Here is a 21,845-nt window from a genome sequence, read left to right on the forward strand (position 1 = left end):
CTCTACGAACTAACCGTAGTCTCCCCTAGCAGCTAAACACAAACAAAAACCTTACCCCACCGCCTCTCACGTGCCTTTCCTCGCCTTAACAAAAGGAATGCAGTTCTGGTGTAGAAAATGCTTTTCCGTGTATGTAAACTTTTCCACTTGTATTGTGCTTCTCAATACCTTGGGACATCTTGCTGAACTACCAAGCGAGGCTGCTAAGCAAGCCGATTAGGGCGCGCAGGACCCTGGGAAATGTAGTTCTGCGCGTACACTTCCGCGGTCGGGCAGCGTCCCCCTCGGCGCTGCGGGGCCGACGGTGACTTCTGCGTCCGCACGAGTCCCGCGGTGACCCCGGCGATCGCCCCGACCCTCACCAGGGCCTGGTCCAAGGGATGCCCGCGAGAGTTGCCTCGTAGTGCACGCGCCGTCTCCGGGCCTGGTAGGGTGACCTGGAGCCGAGTGAGCGGGACCGGGGGCTGCGAGATGCGGGGCGGCGGGCGAGTGGGCGGGGCCGGGCCGTGGGGTTCTGTGGGAGTGGGTGACGAGGGGGCTGTGGAGGTGGCTGTGAGACTGATTAACCTGGGGACACCTGAAGGACAGTTATTTGAGTGTCTGTAGAAATTAGTAATTTGGGGCTTGGCAGGGCCTGAGTGGTTGTGGGGCCAGTGTGGGGAATTGGTTGATTGGGGACTTCTAGGGTGGATCATTGGAAGGGGCCTTTGGGGGTCAGTTTTGAAGCCTTGTGGAGTTTAGCAATCGAGTGTTGGAGGTGGGGCGGGCAGAGATTGGGAGTGAGGGAGTCACTGCATGCAGGCTGCCCTTGGTGAGTGAGGTGCGTGGATCAGGAGCCTTGGAGGTGAGTGTAGCTCATGGTGAGGGTTTGTATGAGTAACTAGGATTCTGGTGACCAACGAATTGGATATCTTTGCGTTAATAACTGGAGGCCAGTGTGTATGAGTGACTGAGATGGCCAGAAATGAGTGGTCAAGGATCCTTTCTAGGCCACGTTTGGGGGCTTGAAATTGAGGCATCAGAGTTTGGGGAACTGTGGGTCAGGGCAAGGGGGTCTCTATATAAACGGCAGGTCTGTTGGCGGTGGTGATTGCGAGGATGTGGAATAGTAATTGCAGGCCTTTTGTTGGGAGTCATTGCAGGGGGTGCCTGAGATGTCAGTATTTGTGGACAGTGGGAAGCCCTTTCAGAATGACAATTAGAAAGCCATATGGGAGTGTCAGTGGATGATGAGTGAGCATGGGGTGCATCAGAGAATGGGGTGTCACGTGGGGTGAATGCTTGGAGGCCCTGTGGGATAAGGGATTGTTTGGGGTTTAGTGATGGGGCTACTTTACGCAGCTTGTGGTGATAAGAAACAGTGAAATGTCAATAATGGGGGTTTTGCGAGAGCAGCGACTGGGTACCTGTTAAGGTGAGCGAGTGGATGTCTGTAGGAGAGAGTGACTGGAGTTCTGGGGGTGGGGTCCTTTGGTATGCAGCGTTTGGGGCACATTTGCGGTCAATGAATAGACAATCTGTGGAGATTATTAAATGGGGGCATTAGGGGGAGTCAGTGGGGTGTCTTAGGATCAGAGTTTAGAAGGTAGGCTCTTCATCTTTCTGAGCTCAGCTGAACATTACCTCCTCTGAGAGGCCTTCTGTGCCTGTACTGAAGGAATACTTTTCCTCCAGAGGCGGCGGTGGTTGTTAGTTGCGTGGAGTCAACTCTGACTCGTGGTGCCCCCACATGTGCACAGTAGAACCGCCCCACAGGGTTTTCAAGACTGATCTTTGAGAAGTAGATCTCCAGGCCTCTAAAGGTGCCTCTAAACCCACTGCCATCAAGTCGATTCCGGCTCATAGCGATCCTGTAAGACAGAGTAGGACTGCCCCACAGGGTTTCCAAAGAATGCCTGGTGGATTTGAATTGCCAACCCTTTGGTTGGCAGCCGAACTCTTAACCGCTGTGCCACCAGGGCTGGGTGGTTCAAACTGCCAACCTTTTGGCCAGTAGTTGAGCACTTAGCTGTTTGTGCCACCCAGGGACTCCATCCACACATTACTCTGTCACGTTATTCTTCTGAGCACTCTCACAGTTTGAAATTATTTTATTTACTTTGTTTCCCACTCTTGAATGTATTTCCTAGAGGACAGGGAAGTCCCACCCCTGTGCCCAGAACAGTGCCTAGTGCATAACAGGCACTCAGCAGCAGCTGCTTCCTTGACCAATAAATGAGTCTTTGGGAATGTGTGTATGTTTGTGTGAGTGTGTGCATGTGTGTGAGTGTATGTGAAACTTGGTGTGATTGAGAGTTAGGTGTATGTCGGGATACTGAAAGAGGAAGCCTTGGTGACTGCTTTTGGATGTTAGTAGAAATAGGCACTCACTCCCTTTCCCAGGAGAAGTAGCAGATTTCTGAGGGGAAGGGCAGGCAGTATTTGTCCCAAGGTGGGGTGAGGAAGAAGCAACAGAAAAGCTTTCCTTAGACTTCTCGGTGCCTCTCTGGTTGCAAGTGTTCTAGGCTGCAGCCAAACCCTGCTTAGCCCCAAACCCACGCTTAGGCAGTTAGCTTCACCACAGCTGCAGTCTCACCTGGGGTCTCTGTTTCCTCTTATTACTGTTACTTCCTCCATCTATGCTTTCCTTTTGCCCCAGGGCTGATTTGGGGGAAGGAAACCAGCACCCCAGGCTAATCCACCACTTTCATTTTGATCTTTACCCCTTTTTTGTTTACCATCTTGTCTAGAAGTGAGTTGAACTTTACTCCATAGCATCCTTGAAAATAATGTATTTCATTTAAGTGTCCCTAGGAAATATTGCTGGAGAATGAGTGAGCCATCATTGTATTTCCAGAATTTCTTGATGTCCTTGCAGAGCGGTTTGGTGTGGTGGTGCTGCCCAGTGCGGGTGTTTGCTGGAACCAGTGAGGTGGGTGGTTTCATTCTCGTGTGTATGGGTGAGACCCACTGTTGCTAAGTGAGATGCATAGGGTAGACCTGGCCCAGATGCCGGTCACACTCCATTGAGATCCACCAGTTGCTCACATTCCATCCTATTTCCTTCCCCACCACCGCTTATTTCAGTCTACAGACATTTGATCTGAGGCTTTAGATATGAGTTACCAACAAGACGAAGACAAGATGTAGGACCCCAAATTAGTTACATCATCCAAAATAAATTTCCACTGAGTCCACAGGCCATGGCACTCAGGAACAAGACAGTTTGCATGAGCTAAGAGAGAAGAGGCCTCAGGACCAGGAATGCATTCTCAGCGTACAGACCTTTGAACAGAGGCTCTCCACGGAACGACAGGACGGAGAAGTCACAGCACACAGCAAGGACCCCAGGAGCAGCAGAAAATGATCAAGTCACAGGTGAGTTATTGGCTGACCCTTGGCAGTGGATGTGAGGAGGCTTAGCAGAATCACTATAACAAACATATTTAGAGAAAAAAAAAAATCGTAGAAGATTGTCAGGAAAAGCACAAAGTGGAATAGGACCACACTAAAGTCTTAAATGTGGAACACAGATGTTTAAGATACAAGGTCCTTCACTGTTAGAGTTAAGCTGCAAGCTTTTCTTAGATATTCTAAGCAGCAGTGACACAAAGGGAAACAGGAGTAGCTACACGGTTTCTTCTGTCAAAAAGAAAAAGGGGAGCATTTACTCAGGAGAAATGATATTTCCTTACACATTGTTTTGATAGCTGTTTATATAGGCTATAGCAGACAAAGTCCTAAATAGCAACCCTATAAAAAATGCAATAGAATATTTCCTAGGACTTTTTCTTAAAGAGGCCCTCAGAATAAGCTAAGGGGATAATTCTGAAGGACAACTCATTACACAGTTTGTCAGGATGCAACAGCATGCCTTGGGTATACAGTCGAGCTATATTCTAGTTTCAGGAACCTCGAAGAGAACTAAGTTATCTGGTATAATTGATTACTGCCAAGTCTTCAGGGGTACCCATAAAGATTGTATCAGTTGGAATTTTGGTACATTTTTTGTAGAAGGCAGTTCAGTGTTTTATATATTTGCCCTTTGGGGTTCCAGCTTTATAAGGGAAGTGTTATGGATTGAATTGTGTCTTCCAAAAAATGGGTGTTACAAATCCTAACCCCTATACTTGTGGTTATAATCCCATTTGGAAGTAAGTGTTATAAATCCTAACTCCTATACTTGTGGTTATAATCCCATTTGGAAATAAGTGGCCATATCAGTGTAGGGTGTGTTTTAAGCCAGTCACCTTTGAGATAAAAAGAGCAGATTAGGCACGGAGTAGCAAGCAGAGTTGGGGAAGACAGATGCCACGCCACATGAAGATCACCAGAGAACCAAGAAGCAAGGACCTCCCCCAAAGCCAACAGAAAAAGCCTTGAATTCAGATTTCTCGCCTCCTAAACTGTGAGAAAACAAATTTGTTTGTTAAAGCCCCCACCTGTGCATTTCTGTTGTAGCAGCACTAGAGAACTAAGACAGGAAATATCCTATTAGAGTTCCATTCTTGGACTTGCCAGAAACCTCTTTCCTCTCTTCTGTGTCTTTTGTAGCTGTTGAGAGGAGAATGCTCAGATTTACCTGTGTTCAGGTGAAAGCCGTCCAGAGTGCTCCACTTACCTCTCTAGATTCCAGCTTCCACTTTATAAAAGGGCCTGGGATTGTTTCCATGCTCTCCCACCCTGCGTTATGTTATTGAGCTCTTTACAGTCACTCAGATGAACTGTGCTTGTTTTTTTATGAGTCGGAATGGACTCGACGGCAACAGTTGGTTTTTTTTTTTTTTTTTTTTTTTTTGCTCATGCTACTACCTCTGGAATGTCCTTTCCTCCACAGCCCTGTGTAACCCGTTAGTGCTTTCCTAAGACCCTTTGTAAGCTTTACCCTCTTCTTATTGCCTAAATTAATGTCCACAAGGAGGCCTGGTGGTGCAGTGGATAAGAATTTGACCGCTAACCAAAAGGTCGCCAATTGGAATCCAACAGCCACTCCTTGAAAATCCTACAGGGCAGTTCTACTCTGTCCTATAGAGTCACTATGAGTCGGAATCAACTTGATGGCAACGGGTTTGGTGTTTTTTTTCTTTTAATGTCCACAAATCACTGCTTTTATGCCTCTTTTGTCCGTGTACTCTGTATATTCTTCTCTAACTCTGTATATTCTTCTCTAATAGCCACTCTGAAACCTTACTGCCTTTGCACGGGTAGACTGTTGGCCTGAAAAGACTAAGAAGTATTTGAAAGTATGAATTTTTTCTGCTCATCTTTGTATTTCTAGCACCTATTACAGTTCCTGGGACCCTAACTGCTTACCATATGTGTTCTAGAAGATATCTAAAAGAACTAGACAGTTCCTGTTGGGGAGCAGAAGCGCCCCACTGAGGGAGGAGAGTGTTTTCAGTATGTGGATGTGCCTACGTACCTGCTGTCTGTTAGTGGGTAGAGGCCAGGTCTGCATACAGTGCCTGGGGCAGTCCTGCTCAGCAAAGAATTGTTCCAAAGACAACCTATTCCAATTTCTTACTCAATGGATTGGTGCGGGGATGAATTCACAATGATAAATATTTTAATAGCAATTTAGTTTATCCCTCAAAGTATAATTCCAGATGAGTGTGTGTTATGGATTGAATTGTGTCCTCCAGAAATAGGTGTTGTAAATCCTAGCCTCTATGCCTATGGTTATTCCCATTTGGGAATGGCTTGTCTTTGTTTTGTTAATGGACAGGATTAGTGTAGGGTATATCTTTTCTTTTTTTTTTTTTATTGTGCTTTAAGTGAAAGTTTACAAACCAAGTCAGTCTCTCATACAAACACTTATATACACCTTGCTATATACTCCTAGTTGCTCTCCCTCTAATGAGACATCACACTCCTTTCATGTCCATCTGGCCAGCTTCTGCCCCCTTCTGCTCTCTCATCTCCCCTCCAGACAGGAGCAGCCTACATAGTTTCATGTATCTACTTGATCCAAGGAGCTCACTCTTCACCAGTATCATTTTCTATCCCATAGTCCAGTCCAATCCCTGTCTGAAGAGTTGCCTTTGGGAATGGTTCCTGTCTTGGGCTAACAGAATGTCTGGGGACCATGACCTCTGGGGTCCTTCTAGTCTCAGTCAGACCATTAAGTCTGGTCTTTTTACAAGAATTTGGGGTCTGCATCCCACTGCTCCCTTGCTCCCTCAGGGGTTCTCTGTTGTGTTCCCTGTCAGGCCAGTCATCGGTTGTAGCTGGGCACCATCTAGTTCTTCTGGTCTCAGGCTGATGTAGTCTCTGGTTTATGTGGCCTTTTCTGTCTCTTGGGCTCATAATTACCTTGCGTCTTTGGTGTTCTTCATTCTCTTTTGCTCCAGGTGGGTTGAGACCAATTGATGCATCTTAGATGGCCGCTTGCTGCCATTTAAGACCCCAGATGCCACTCTCCAAATGTGGGGTATATCTTGAGTCATTGACTTTTGAGATACGAAAGAGATTGAACTAGCAAGTGAGAGAAGCAGACATAGAAAAAGATTGATGCCAAGCCACGTGGAGATCTCCAAGGAACCAGGAAATAGAAGCTGAAGAGACAAGGAACTTCCCCCAGAGCTGACAGAGAGAGAAAGCCTTCCCCTAGAGCTGGTGCCCTGAATTTGGACATCTAGCCTCCTAAACTTTGAGAAAATAAATTTTTGTTCGTTAAAGCCACCACTTGTGGTATTTCTGTTACAGCAGCACAAGATAACTAAGACACCGTGTAACAAATTATCACAGACCTGAGAAGCTGAAAACAACAAACATCTCATCATTTCTGTGTGTTAGGACTCCGGCAGCAGATTACCCAGGTGTTTCTGGTTCAGGCTCTCTTACGAAGCTGTAATCAACATGTTGGACAGGGCTGAGTCCTCTCGAGGCACAATGAGGAGGTGATCCCCTCACTCACACAACTGTCGGCAGGCCTCAAGATTCCCCTTCCATGCTTATGTATGTGGGTGTTAGCAGGCCTCCATTCCTGGCTACTGTGCCTCTTCACAGGAGTGCCTAACAACACGGTGGCTGGCTTCCCCCAGAGAACATGCCCAAGACAGAACCACAGCCTTTTTATAACCTGATCCTGGAAGTGACAGCCCATTACTTCTGCCCTATTGTAGTCATTCAAAGCAAGTTAGTAGTCCTGCTGACACTCAGGTGGGAAGGACTGCACAAAAGCATGATGATAGGAGTCAGAGATCATTGGGGCATCTTACAGGCTACCCACCACAAACAGAAAGAAAGCCTGTCTTCTACAAGATCTAATGATAATCACTATGGATCTAACAGGGATTGTGCTTTGCAGGTATCATTTGAGGATGTGGCTGTGGATTTCACATTGGAGGAATGGCAGCTGCTTAATCCTTCTCAAAAGAACTTATACAGAGATGTGATGCTGGAGAACTACAGCAATATAGTTTTCTTGGGTAAGAACACTCACCGTATGTAACTTATTATGTACCCAGTAACTGGCCTCTGAAGTGATTTTGGATTTAAGTTTCAGATATCAAAGATTCTTTAATTTCTGCACTCACCTGAAAGATTTTTATTCATTTGCTTTATCTAGTAGTATTTTTTTTTTTCTTATTGTGCTTTAGGTGAAAGTTTATAGCTCATATTAGTTTCTCATATAAAAATGTATACACACTTTGTTATGTCACCCTAGTTGCTATCCCTATAATGTGACAGCACACTTCCCCTTCCCACCCCGGATTTCCCATGTCCATTCAACCAGTTCCTGTCCCCTTCTGGCTTCTCATCTCGCCTCTGGACAGGAGCTGCCCATTTAGTCTTATGTATGTACTTCAACAAAGAAGCACACTTTTCACGAGTATCATTTTGTCTTATAGTCCAGTCTAATCTTTTGTCTGAAGAGTTGGCTTCAGGAATGGTTTTAGTTCTGGGTTAACAGAGAGTCTGGAGGCCATGTCTTCTGGGGTTCCTCTAGTCTCAATCAGATCATTAAGTCTGGTCTTTTTACTAGAATTTGAGTTCTGCACCTCATTTTTCTCCTGCCCTGTCAGGGACTGTCTGTTGTGTTCCTTATCAGAGTGATCGTTGGTGGTAGCCAGGCACCATCTAGTTCTGGTCTCAGGCTGATGAAGTCTGTCATTTATGTGGCCCTTTCTGTTCCTTGGGCTCATATTTTCCTTGTGTCTTTGGTATTCTTCATTCTCCTTTGCTCCAGGTGAGTTGGGACCAGTTGATGCATATTAGATGGCTGCTTGCTAGCTTTTAAGACCGCAGATGCCACTTAACCAAAGTGGGATGCAGAACATTTTCTTTATAAACTTTGTTATGCCAGTTGACCTAGATGTACCCCAAAAACCATGGTCTCCAGACCCCCGCCCCCGCTGCTCTGTCCCTCGAAGCATTTGGTTGTGTTCAGGAAACTTCTTAGCTTTTGGTGTAGTCCGGTTGTGCTGACTTCCCCCATATTGTGTGTTGTCCTTCCCTTTACCTAAGATAATTCTTGTCTACTATCTAGTTAGTGAATTCTCCTCTCCCTCCCTCCCCACCCTAGTAACCATCAAAGAATGTTTTCTTCTGTGTTTAAACCTTTTCTTGAGTTCTTATGATAGTGGTCTCGTACAATATTTGTCCTCTTGGAACTGACTAATTTCACTCAGCACAATGCCTTCCAGATTAATCCATGTCATATTTCCCGGATTCACCATTGTTCTTTATCATTGCATAGTATTCATTGTGCGAATATACCATAATTTGTTTATCCATTCATCCATTGATAAGCACCTAGGTTGTTTCCATCTTTTGCTATTATCTTGGAGTTTTTTTAGTAAAACACTTTTCATATTCAAGAGTCCTTCAACTGAAACAGTTGGGTTCAGGTCCTCTGTATTTCCAATTAACAGGGTATCAAATTATCAAACCAAATGCAATTTTCAAGATGGAACAAGGAGAGGAACCATGGATAGTACACGAAGAAATGATAAGTCAAAACTTTTCAGGTGAGAAAGAACCAGGCTGTATGGGATGCAAAAAAAAAAAAAAAAACCATTGCTGTCAAATCGGTTCTGACTCTTAATGACCCTATAGGACAGAGTAGAACTGCCCCATGGGGTTTCCAGGGAGCAGCTGGTGGATTCGAACTGCCAACCTTTTGGTTAGCAGCCAAGTTCTTAATCACTGCACCACCAGGGCTCTGTATGGGATGCAATGAAAGCTAAATCTCAGTTTTTTGGATGACAGGTTGGCACTTTTGAAAGGTTGTTTGCAAAACTGTATATAAAGTTTCTAAATTTGGGGACATGAGTTCTTCATGGTTTTAAATTAATACACTGTATGTCTGGTCCCCACATTAGGACTTGCCTTCTCTGTGTGGATTTACAATGAGATGTGCCTTCTCCAACCACACAGTGGAATGGATTGATGGCTGGCTATTTAGGACCTTACTTTCTGGGATAGGGTTCTTCTCCCTAGCTTCTCTGTCTCTTTTTCCTTTTTCTCCCCTGCCCTCCAATCCAGTATTCTCTTCTTCAAGAATTCCTCAATTTTTCCTCATTTTAGTTGTCCCTGATTCCCTTCTAGTTGCCTTTAGTAATTTTTTTTTCCTTCCTCAAACTTTGTCAGATTTCTATCTTAACTCATAGAGGAAACAAAAGGTGACTCCATGGATATAGAATAAACATCTAACACTTAAACAGGGGAAGGAGATTCTGCCTCTCCCCTACTGCTACGCAGACTGGGGGCTTCTAGTGCATCTTTCTGGGGCATCTGATGCTTAGCTTCTCTAAGTCTTCTCATGCATTCTGTCCAATAGTCTGACAGGCTGAAGTCCTCCATGACCTGCTATGTGATATTTAAACTCGTTTTATGTTAAAGAACCTCATAGTATGGCAACATCTTACCTACCTAGTTCTTTTTCTATACCCAAAGTCATGGTTAACTCTGTTTAAGCTAGGTTCTTCCTTAATGTCATTCCTACATTTTTCTCTGCCATCTGGGCCTTTGATTATAGTATGCTTTCCCCATTAACACTATCCTTTTCTTCATTTTGAGTTCTTTTGTCACCTCCAGTGAATATTCCTTGACTCCCAGTCTTTTCTGAAATTTCTGCTCAGCATTTGTATGATGGGAACTCAGGCCTGATCAGACCTTAATCAATCCAGAATTCATTAATAAGAGTCTAAGGTTTTTTTTCCCCACACAGAGAGATGGCTAGTAACGTATTCTTTTCTGCTCTCTATGGAATTTACATTGTATATTAAGTATTTTGCTAATTGATTGTTGTGGAGCCAGATGAGGACAGACTCTTATTCATCAAATATTTCTTTAATACAAAGGTTTTCATCTAAACCTTGTATCAGTTTACTCTGGAAATATGTGAAATTATAGATGTGGAGGCACCATCCATATGGTTCATTAGGTCTGGGTATGTGTAGTTTGGTAAATCTGTGTAGACAGTTTTTATGCCCCCCCATTAATTGAGAACCACTGCAGTTGTGTTCAGTGAAAGGACTGAGAGGAAATAAGAGCCATGAAATACCTTATGGGAACCTAGAATTTCATTTCAGAATATGAAACCATATAAGACACTCAATTGAACATGAAGTATTTGTGTTAAAATTCAAAGTTGATTAGTAAGACTAATGTTAAAGAAAGGTACTACTATACAAGTTCACCAATAGGTCAAAATGCCTATCCTACATGTATGAGGACTTGTTATGTGCGATGCAGTGGGGTGTGTACGTTTTGAAAAGCACAGACCTGTTCCCTGTCCTCATGGAATTTACATTCTAGTAGGAGAGAAAAGTAAAATAATTACCTATTTGATAAGTTATATGAAGGAAATAAGCAGGGTTTTTGTTAGTAAACCATCAAATGATGTTTAGACTTGAATGAGCTAGAAATTCCAGATAAAAGGAACAGCAGATGCAGAGGTCCTAAGGGTGAAAAGGTCTTTGTGGCCAAAGTAACAGAAAGGAATCCATTGTGGCTGAGGAGTAGAGAGTGATGAGAGATGAAGCTGAAGAGGTTGAAAGACACCGCCCGGTTACACCGGGCCGTGATAAACCATGACAAGAAGTCTGGATTTATTCCAAGTGTTTTTAAGGAGAGGAGTTTTGGCTGATATATGGAGACTAGTTTTGGACAGGAAGCAGGGATATCAGTGTGGAGAAGTGGAGTGAAATGAAGGCAGCAGGATACACCAGGAAAATGGGATTCACCTGTTTTCCTAAAAACATTTTATTTTTCAAGGATTTTTGATACAGTTGAATATCTAAACTTTTAAATCTGTAAATGAACTACTCCATTGTACTTTGATATCATTTATTATTTTGATAAATATATTAATTTTATTTAAAATTATTTTTCTTTTTATTCACATTTCATAAAACAATTTTTAACTCTTAAACAGATCTCATGCTATACATATCTACATATTACTCTTGCTTTTAATCTCCAAACCTGTTATTTCTATATTCTTTATCATCTCAATGAATAGCATTATCATCTTCACTCACTTAAGTCCCAAATGCTGAGTCCTTTTATTCCTCTATATTAGCAGTTTTAGTTGGTTCTTCCTTTGAAATTCTGATTATGTCTGACGATTAGGTGAGGCTTTTTTTTCCCCCCTAAAAAATTTACCCATCATAAAAGAAGTAGTTGCCTTGTACTTAAGACCTTACCAAATCTTTCATGTTGCAGAATACTTCCTGGGAATATTACCTCAAAATTGCTAATAAAGGATACCATCATAAAGTAAACAAACCTTTAAATGATCGCTTAAAAATATTCAATAAGTAGTAACATTGTGGAAATCACAAACAATTGTGCTTATAGGGTGAAAAAAAATCTGTCCTAATATTTTGCAAATAGATACTTGCTATTTCTAGTGATAAAAAAAAAAAATTAATATATATACACGCATATATGTGTTTTCATTGTATAGATTATTGGTTCAATTAAAAATGGTTGATTGTCAAAAAAACTAAGGGTCATGATGCTGAGCTCTGGAGAACTCTTGGATAATTCCAAAAAGTACCTCTAGTGATGATGAAGTAAATGATATCAATGAATCAGGTGATGATCTTGAATGTTTTTAAAATATACAGTTAATACAGAAAAATAATGTTTCTCATCTTTCAGGTCTAAAGTTGGTGTCCTACATTTACTCTGCATCATATCCAGTATTTCTCCTTTTATAGCATTCTACAGTGTATACTAATTGTGCTCTTTTGTTTACTTATTATTCTCAGTCTTCTTTACTGTACTGTAAGCCCTGTGATGGTAGGGTACTTCCTGTTTTCCTCCCGTATCTTCTGCTGCTAACAGTTCTGAACCATAATAGATCATCAGTATATTTTTGTACAAGAAGTAAATTAACCACCCCAGTACTCAATCAGAAATTGCTCCAGACTCCTTAATCTCACATTCACTGTTTGTTGAGTATATTTCATCTCTTATTTTACAAGTTTATAAACATTTATCATTTAAAAATGTTTTCATTTCTGTTAAATGCTTCAGTGACCAAAAAGTAGACACTGTATTTAAGGAATGTTTTAAACTGATATACTAGACTCCATTTCGAAATTTTTTTTTCGATAAGCATAATCATTGGAAAATTTACACAGTATGGTTCATTTTTTCCTTTTTAGAAGTCTGGCTAGATAATAATCACAATATGAGGCACCAGGATAATCAAGACAAGCTTAAAAGTATGGAGAGATGCCATGAATATGATGTTTTGGGGAAAATATTTCATTCAAGCATAAACTTTGCTCATTTAGGAGTGAGAGCCCATAAATATGGCACAGGTGGAAAAAGTTTAAAACATCCTTTCGATTTAATTATTCCAAAAAGTCACTGTGGAAGAATGCAACTTGATGATTTCAATAAGAAGTTATTATTCCATATCAAATCTGAGAGAACTCATGATGGAATAAAATACTGTGATTGCAATAAATGCAGACAAGCCAACAGTAAAGAGTCATGGCTTATCACAAACCATGTAATACACAGAGGAGTGTACTTATGCATGGAATGTGGCAAAGTTTTTAATAAGAGGTCACAGCTTATTATACATCAGAGAACACACACAGGAGAGAAGCCCTACCAATGCAGTGAATGTGGGAAAGCCTTCTCACAGAAGTCGTTGCTCACTATACATCAAAGGACTCATTCAGGAGAAAAACCATATGGGTGTGGTGAATGTCAAAAAGCTTTCAGTAGAAAGTCCTTGCTCATGTTACATCAGAGAACTCATACAGGAGAGAAACCCTATGGATGCAGTGAATGTGGAAAAGCCTTCAGCAGGAAGTCACAGCTTAAAAGACATCAGATAACCCATACAATAGAGAAACCCTATGGATGCAGTGACTGTGGGAAAGCTTTCTCCCAGAAAATAAAGCTTATTACACATCAGAGAACTCATACAGGAGAGAAACCCTATAAATGCAATGAATGTGGGAAAGCCTTCTTTTGGAAGTCACAGCTTATTACTCATCAGAGGACACACACAGGGAAGAAACCCTATGCATGTAGTGAGTGTAAGAAAGCCTTCAGCAGGAATTCACTCCTCATTAGACATCAGAGGATTCACACAGGAGAGAAACCCTATGAATGCAATGAATGTGGGGAAGCCTTCATCAGAAAGCCACAGCTTATTAAACACCAGATAACTCATACAGGAGAGAAAAACTATCAATGTAGTAATTGTGAAGAGGCCTTCTTTAAGAAGTCAGAGCTAATTAGACATCAAAAAATCCATTTAGGAGAGAAACCCTATGGATGTGTTGAATGTGGAAAAACCTTCTTTGGGAAGTCACAGCTCCAAACACATCAGAGAACACATACTGGAGAAAAACCTTATGAATGTAGTGAATGTGGGAAAGCCTTCACTCAGAAGTCAAGCCTGGTATCACATCAGAGGACACACACAGGGGAAAAACCCTATGAATGTGGTGAATGCCGGAAAACCTTCAGTGAGAAGTCAAGTCTCATTCATCATCAAAGAACCCACACAGGGGAAAAACCCTTTGAATGTGGCGAATGTAGGAAGGCTTTTGCCTGGAAGCCACAGCTCATTCGGCATCAGAGAATTCATACGGGGGAGAAACCTTATGAATGCAGTGAATGTGGGAAAGCATTTGTTCAAAAAGTGCAGCTTATTAAACATCAGAGAAATCACACAGGAGAGAAAACCTATGGATGCAGTGATTGTGGAAAAGCTTTTTTTGAGAAGGCACAGCTCACTATACATCAGAGAATTCATACAGGAGAGAGACCCTATGAATGTGATGAATGTGCAAAGTCTTTCACTAGAAAGTCACACCTCATGAGGCATCAGAGAATTCATACAGGAGAAAAATACTATGGATGCAATGAATGTGGGACCACCTTAAACAGGAAGTCACAGCTAACGATACATCAGAAAAATCATATAATGTAGAAACCATATGAGGGCAATGAATGTGGAAAGCCTGTTCTCAGATGTCATAGCCTCTAACACTCCCCAGGAAAGTGTTTCTTACTACAGAAGCGAAAACCTTATCAACGCAGTTATTGTTGAAAAGGCTTTCATGGGAAGTTGAGTCTCATTAAACAGAATTCATAAAGGACAGAATTCGTAAAAAGTAGAGAATGTAGAAAATCCTTCTCCCAGAATTCATAGCTAATTACACATAAGGTAACTCATCAAAGTGAAAGTCTTATCAATATTGTGATGGTACAAAAGCTTTCAGTCAGAAGTTCTCAGCTTGTTAAACAACTGAGGACCTAAACAGGAGAAAAACTATTGTTTTAACAAGTGAGCAGAAGATTTCATTAAGAAATGACAATTCATCATACACCAGCTGAGTCAATTCCAACTCGTAGGGACCCTATAGGATAGAGTAGAACTGCCCATTGGGTTGCCAAGGCTGTAGACTGCTACATCTTTCTCTGGTAGAGCAGCTGGTGAGTTCAAGTCACCGACCTTTTGGTTTGCAGCCAAGTGCCTAACCACTTCAGGAAATGCTGAATATTGTATATTAGAGATTTCATACGAGGAGTAGCCCTAATAATTTGAACAATTCGATAAGCATGATCCCATTAAAATAATTCTACAAGGATATTGTGTTCACTATATGTAAATTATTACAAAAATTGACAACTCTAAATAGTAACTGTTTACTAAATGTGAAGACATCTGTCAGCCAAAAAAGACTGATAAGCACCAGATTTACTCTCCTGCCTTGAATAGCTAGAAACTATACAGTACATACAAAGTATGTACTCAAATATATGACAAGCACAGGTCTTTGATCCCTGGGAGAAGGGAAATAAGGTGAGGTGGGCCCTACAACTGCCTAGCTAACTGCCTGGTGGCAGTTTTTAGGTGGCAGTTCAGGAGGGGAACAGTCTTGCTAATTTCAGAAAACACGATTAGTGCAAAGAGTCTAGAATTTGCAGCAAACAGTGCTAAAGAGGGGGGGAACTTCCCAGAGAGAGAGCAAGTTCCAGAAATCTGCAAAAGGGTCCCCTTTTATTTGCACATGCATGAAAGGAGACTTCCTGAAACCAGGAAAAGAACCACTAGAAAGCATAGTCTGAACAATTCCGGGGCCCCACACAGGGCTGGAAATAGTTCCTGTTCCCACCAGCCAGAGTAGAAAGAACTTACAATGTATGAGGCATGAGGTAGAATTCTCAGAATGGTATTGTTTTAGTAGTGAGGCTAAACTATCCCTATATTAAAGGTTGCTCTGGACCCACCCTAACAAAGCTTAATCAAGCCTGTAAAGGATCTAATTGGTTCCAAGTAACAACTATACACTAGTGCAAAATCCAACACTGTAAAGGAATACAACAAATCATAGCACCAACAAGGTACAATTCACAGTGTCTGGCATCCAATAAAACTTATTTGGCATACAGAGAAGCAGGAGCAAAACAGATCAGTAGAAACAGACCCAGAAAAGACGGTAGTGATGGAGTTATTAGAAAAGGATGTTAAAACATCTATTATCAATGTAAAGTGGAGGAAAACATGAACATGATGAAACCTGAGGTAGAAGATAAAAGAAGGGGTCCAGGTGGAACTTTTAGAGATGAAAGCAACAATATCTGAAATTATATATATCTACATATTTTTTTTTACATATATATATAGTGAATTAAGAACGGATGAGACATGGTAAAAGAAAAGACCAGTGAATTTGAACAGTAAGAACAGAAACTATCCGTGTGATGTGCAGATGGAAAAAAGACTGGAAAAAAGAAAGAACAGAGAATGAGTGATATAATACACATATAATTGGTAGTCCTGGTAGGTACTGAGAGAGAAAGGAGCAGAAAAATATTTAAATAAATAATGACTGAAAAATCCCAAATGTGATGAAAACTATAACCCTACTGATTCAGTGTGCTTAAAGAACCCCAAGCAGAAGAAACAAAACCACACTAAGGCACATTTTCTGAAAACCAGTGATAAAGAGAAAAAATTTTAAGTGCCTAGGGAAGAAAAAAAAAAAAAATAAGACACAATACATATAGAAGAACAAAAAACTAAGAACACTTCTTGTCAGAAAGTTTTCAAACTAGAAGACATTGGAGTAAACATCTTTAAATTACTGAAAGAAAGAAAAAAAAGGGGCGGGGGGAAGGCCCGCAGCCCTAATCCTATAACCAGCAAAAACATTTTTTTTAATTGAAATGACTCTTTCAGACAAACAACAACCAACGTAATTCATCACCTGCAGACCTGCCTGCAGGAAATATTAAAGGAAGTTCTTTGGGCAGCAGGAAGGTAATACCACATGGAAATCTGGATTCTACACAAAACGGTGACTATATAGGTAAATATAAAAAAGTTCTTTTTCTCATTTCAAAATCTTTTAGGAAGGTAGCTGACTGCTTGAAGCAAAAGTAATAAAAATATATTTGGGGTTTATGATCTATTTAGAAGTAAAATGTATGACAATAGCACCTAAGTATGACGCTTTCAAAATACTTTGAATAGACTGCCTCCTCTGAATCAGAAACCTGTTTCCTCACAGCTCAGGTTGACTTGTGTTTGTAGCAACTACACAAGAGAATTTAATGTATTATGGGTCTTTGTATGTGCTGACTATGCTTTCCTTCCCCAGACCTGTTCCCCTCTTCTCTGCTGTGCCCCCTCAAAGGCTGTCCTCTAGAGGCTGCTTCACCGGGTTTCTGCTTAGGTTTGAACAATGGGAGGTAGCAGTAAAAGATCAGAGGGTGAGAGAGAGAGAGGCTGGGGTATTTATGACCCTTCCCTCGCAGACAGTGGTTTAGGCAGTGTCTGTGTTCCTCTGTGGCTACAGCTCCCCTTGGACAGCCCCTCTCATATGGTTCTAGATCTCACCATCTTTCAGTCAACAGCATTCCCTTTCCTTGCTCTCTATACTTAAGGGTGATAATTGCTTCTGGTTGTTTGACCATCCCTTGTTGGTTTCCTTAATTCTGAACACATTTCTTGAAATAGTCCCTTCATTAAATTTTCTTGAGTTAACTCTTTGTGCCATTTATTTCCTGTGCCATGTTTTAAACGATGAACATTTAAGACAATTGTGAGCATGGTACTGTTAACGGGTACCTCACAGAGCCTAGACTGACATCTACCAAGACTTCCCACACTGAACATTAGTGTTTTCTCTTTGTATTTTAACAGTGCAGGTAAAGTTACAACTGATTACATAGTTCTCTGTGCCCTTTTTTGCTGTATATGTAAATGGTCTGGAAATTATTACCATCTGCTACATATGTAAATAGGCTTGCCATTATTACTCAACTCCTTGTCAATAATAGGAACCAGAAGGTTTTTGAAGGCTTATATGCTACCTCTGAGTTGGCCAAACAACTTATAAAAGCACGGTTATTTCTGTTAAATATCTACCGACAAGAAACAACAGGTACTAAGTGAAGAAAGACATGATGTACCATATTTCTCAGTACTCTAATTTTAAAAAGCTGTGCTATACAATGAAAATATCCTCAGCGCATATCCTGCTGTTTTTTGTTACGTATAATCCATGTAATCTGTAACCCATGAACAAGATTTTCCAATATGGTAACATTTCCATTTTGGTCGGAATTACTGTAGAGAGCCTCTTCAGATCCTCCACACGGTCTTTCCCAGCAGGTCCCTCACAAAGACTGTACAAAAAGAAAGTCAGCTCTTCAAGGATACACCATAGTCCCCTCACTTTTAATCTCATAAAGCATACCAAAGAGGCCCATCATTTACCAAATATCACCCTAAGAACTTCACTCCTGCATATCCTTTCTTGACTACTCACTCTCTCCTATTGGCATACAAACCTCATCTGAAAGGAAATAATTACCATGTAGCTACCCGGCAGTTTTCCTCTCCTGGTTGAGTTTGCATTTCAACTTTCATTTTGAAATAGGCTCTTTATACAGGTTTTCCTCATTGTACAGCTCCGAGAGGCACCATTTACATTGTACTCTGTGTTAACAAAGTTGTGGAACTCTCTGGCCTGCCTTTAAGGCATTAGCTAACTAATAAATCTTTGGAGACTTGGGCATAATTGGAATACAACACTGTGACCATCACCTGTAATCATTTCTTTGTAATAGTGCTATATGATGTATATATGACAGCGAAATGGTTTCCACCATCAGGACTCCCCCCGGCTCCTTTTATTTGCCACACAGTGAAGACACGATGAGGCACTCACTCACTCTCATTATTGTAGAAAAACTTATTTACCTCATGATGCCTGTCTGCAACTTGGGAACAGCCAATGTAACGTCTCACGGCCAGCTCAAAAGAACGAAATTCAACTAAGCTATTGTCTGAAGTGGAGGAGTCCTGATGGCACAGTGATTAAGCCATAAGCTACTAAACAAAAGGTCAGTGGTTCAAACCCACTAGCTGCTCTGAAGAAGAAAGATGTGGCAATCTGCTTTCATAAAGATTACAGCCTTGGAAACCCTACGGGGCAGTTCTACTCTGTCCTATAGGATCACTATGACTCAGAATCAACTTGGCAGCAACAGGTTTGGTTTTGGGCTTTGTTTTATCTAACATACATTCTCCACCTTACAGTTTCCCTCTGAGTCATCTTTCTCACACACCCCAGTACCACAACAATGCACGTACCTTAATAAGCAGTGGATTTGTTTTGAGGCCAAACCTATGAATTTGGTGATACTATCTAATAGTTTTTCATTTTCTCTTGGGATCTTTGCAACTTAGAACACAATTATTACTCATCGTATCCAGGTAGATTTGACATCTTGCCATGGAGACTGTTACTTTCAGAAAGCTACGATTAAATAAACCAGAGAACACGAAATTTATGTAATAATCCCTAAGTCATTAAAGGTGCCCAACAAAGAGAGTGTTGCCATAGAAGCCTTTACCGTGAAGATGAAAGGAAGAGAAATACAAGTGAAGGGACGTTTATAATTTGAGGTTCTCATTGAAAGCATTTCTGTCATTAAAAATACTTGTGAAAAACAAATCAAGCTCAGATTTATAAAAAATGGTGGGGAGCTGATGAACTTTTAAGTGCTTCTCAGAGAATAACCATGTGAGGAGATCATTCAAGCCAGGGACGACTTCCACTACAGCCACCCAAATGCAGCACAGCTTTATCCCCAAACCATGAAGCTTTCACGGCAGCTCCCTGGGGACATAAACAAGCTACCTAGGATGTATTCTCCTGTGTATGCTGTGAGTGTAAAACGCTGTCAGATCGTAATGATGCTGTGTTTCACATCCGAGGAGAAGGTAACTAGCTGCCTGAAGAAGACTGGAATGCTGTCCATTCTAGGGGAGGAGCACCTGTGTGTGGCTGCCATTGTCCTCACTGACCACTGCATCTTCCTGAGATCAGGGCAGGCAGGGAGAGCTGTGCTAGCTCAGACCTGCTGATGCTTCCTTCTGTGCTGTTTAAAAAAAAACTCTGTACCTATATGTTTACTGAGTAAACTATTGAATGAATTAATATGTGTGAGTGTAGTCATTGCAAACAATTTACAAATAAATGCTGGCTTGCATTCTAACTAGGCATCCCGATCTAAATATGAATTTTCGTCAGTTCCCAACATTTTATAACCCAGATACCCCTAAAACACCAAGAGAAAAGCACCTCATGTTTCGGCAGGAGTTACTGGTGGTGTTGGTGGTCTTTGGTACTCCTCCCACACGATAATGGTGAGACCTAATCCTTTTTAAATTGAGAACAAGAGAAGAATTGTCACTTGTTTTTATCAAATATATACATGCATATAGTTTAAGAAAGAACTTACTTTACGAAGTTTGTTCTGAGAAAACTGCCCTTTCCCCCTTCTCTCGCCCATGTATCTGGAGCGTGTCATTGGAGGATCTGTCTCGTGGGAGTTGAGGATTTGGCTCTTTTACTTCTTCCACACATGCACACTCTGCCCATCCCCTCCTGCTCCCAAAAACAGTCTACGGTTAGAGCAGTATTCAGTACTGACACAATATAATTATGTAGACAATTTCTCTTAGAATTTTGAATTTGATGTTATATTGTCTTCTAGCTTCCGGCATGAAGCATTTCTGGTCCTTTGATGTGACCTGATTTTCTCCCTGGGAACTTAGTTGATAATTCTTTTTGTCCCCAATGTTGATATGTCTCAATGATATGCATATGTTTTGATCAATTTTCTTTTGTTTTTAGGAAAAACATTTCATTTGAAAATAAAACTTATGGAAAAGTTGCAAGAATAATACATAGAACAGCCTTTATTCATCTACTGTAAACAGTTCACCTCGTGTGCGTTATTCCTGCACGTTTTCTCTCCCTCCATCCCGCCCATGTACATATGTGTGATGTAAGAGTATGGCATCCATCATTGCCCTTTACCCCTAAACACCTGAGTGCGTATTTCCTCAGAGAAAGGGTAGTCTCTTACCCTACCCCAGTGCAGTTATCAACTAATTTAACCATAATCCAATTCCATTACTTAATCTATTGTCCATATTCCAGTTTTTTGCAACTGACTCAGTAATGCCCCCTCCTTTTTAGCATTTCTCTCTCCCATAAGAGGATTAAGTACTGCGTTTAGATTTCATGTCTCTGGAGTCTCAGACAATCTTAAACATTCCCATACATAGCCTTTCATTTTTGACACTGGCATCTTTAAGAATACTGTCTCTCCCTGTCTTTTAATATTATGTTCCTCGTTTGGGGTTGTCTGATACACCTTCATGGTTACAATATGGTAATGCACAGTGTTTTGTTTTGTGTTTTGGGCAAGAATACTCTCTAGGGGGTGCTGTGTACTACATACTGGATTTCACTGAGAAGCACATAATATTTAGTTGGAACAAATTTTGGGAGGATTAAAAGTAATGAGGGAGGTCAGGTTATGAAAGCCTAAATCCTCCATTATAAAGGTAGGTTTTGGACCTGGTAGCAAGTAGTCTGTAGAGTACCAATTTGTCATCCAATAAATATCCAGTTCCCCATAATTCTATCACCTAAAAAAAAAATAAAATAAATTTTTTTAATAGTTGTAAAATCTATTTATGATGCTGTCTGAAATCAGTGGTTTCATCAGGAGTAGAAAAATGATTATTGTCCTAATTCTGTAATTTCTTCTACATTTAGCAGTTTGCATTCTTCTATAAAGAAGAGTTTTCCCACACAGCTAGTGTTGTTTGGTTATTCTGAAATACAGTTTCTACTGGAAATCAGGAGAAATGCTCCAGATTTTCCCTTTAACTGCCAATTTTCAGAGTAAAATGTAACAGAAAGAGAGAAGCTCACAAACCCAGAAGATAAAATAATTCCAAGAGAGGCAGGAAGGGTGAGTCAGGAATAAAAATCAGGGCAAACGTAAAACAATAAAATAGTCTAAATACAATCATGAATTACATAAATGTGATTGGTTTGAGCATA

General features: G+C 41.0%; 1 protein-coding gene across 4 annotated transcripts; it reads left to right on the top strand.

Moving 5' to 3' along the window:
• The first annotated feature begins 536 nt into the window (after positions 1–536).
• On the top strand, positions 537–20,551 carry ZNF605 (zinc finger protein 605). 4 transcript variants are annotated; one of them, XR_010318534.1, is made up of 4 exons: positions 537–3,357; positions 6,330–6,797; positions 7,289–7,409; positions 16,652–20,551. XR_010318534.1 is itself a non-coding variant. In XM_064271971.1 (4 exons), exons 1-4 carry the CDS (start codon positions 3,343–3,345, stop codon positions 14,393–14,395), a joined length of 2,025 nt encoding a protein of 674 aa, XP_064128041.1. In that variant the 5' UTR covers positions 563–3,342; the 3' UTR covers positions 14,396–16,584. The 4 variants fall into 4 exon arrangements, 2 of the variants coding, with proteins under 2 accessions (XP_003421318.4, XP_064128041.1); XM_064271971.1 differs by lacking the exons at positions 6,330–6,797; positions 16,652–20,551 and adding exons at positions 8,856–8,951; positions 12,603–16,584 and having other exon boundaries at positions 563–3,357; XM_003421270.4 differs by lacking the exons at positions 6,330–6,797; positions 16,652–20,551 and adding an exon at positions 12,603–16,584 and having other exon boundaries at positions 560–3,357.
• Positions 20,552–21,845: the final 1,294 nt, after the last annotated feature.

This window comes from Loxodonta africana, chromosome 19 (genome assembly GCF_030014295.1).
Source record: "Loxodonta africana isolate mLoxAfr1 chromosome 19, mLoxAfr1.hap2, whole genome shotgun sequence".
Classification (NCBI taxonomy): domain Eukaryota; kingdom Metazoa; phylum Chordata; class Mammalia; order Proboscidea; family Elephantidae; genus Loxodonta; species Loxodonta africana.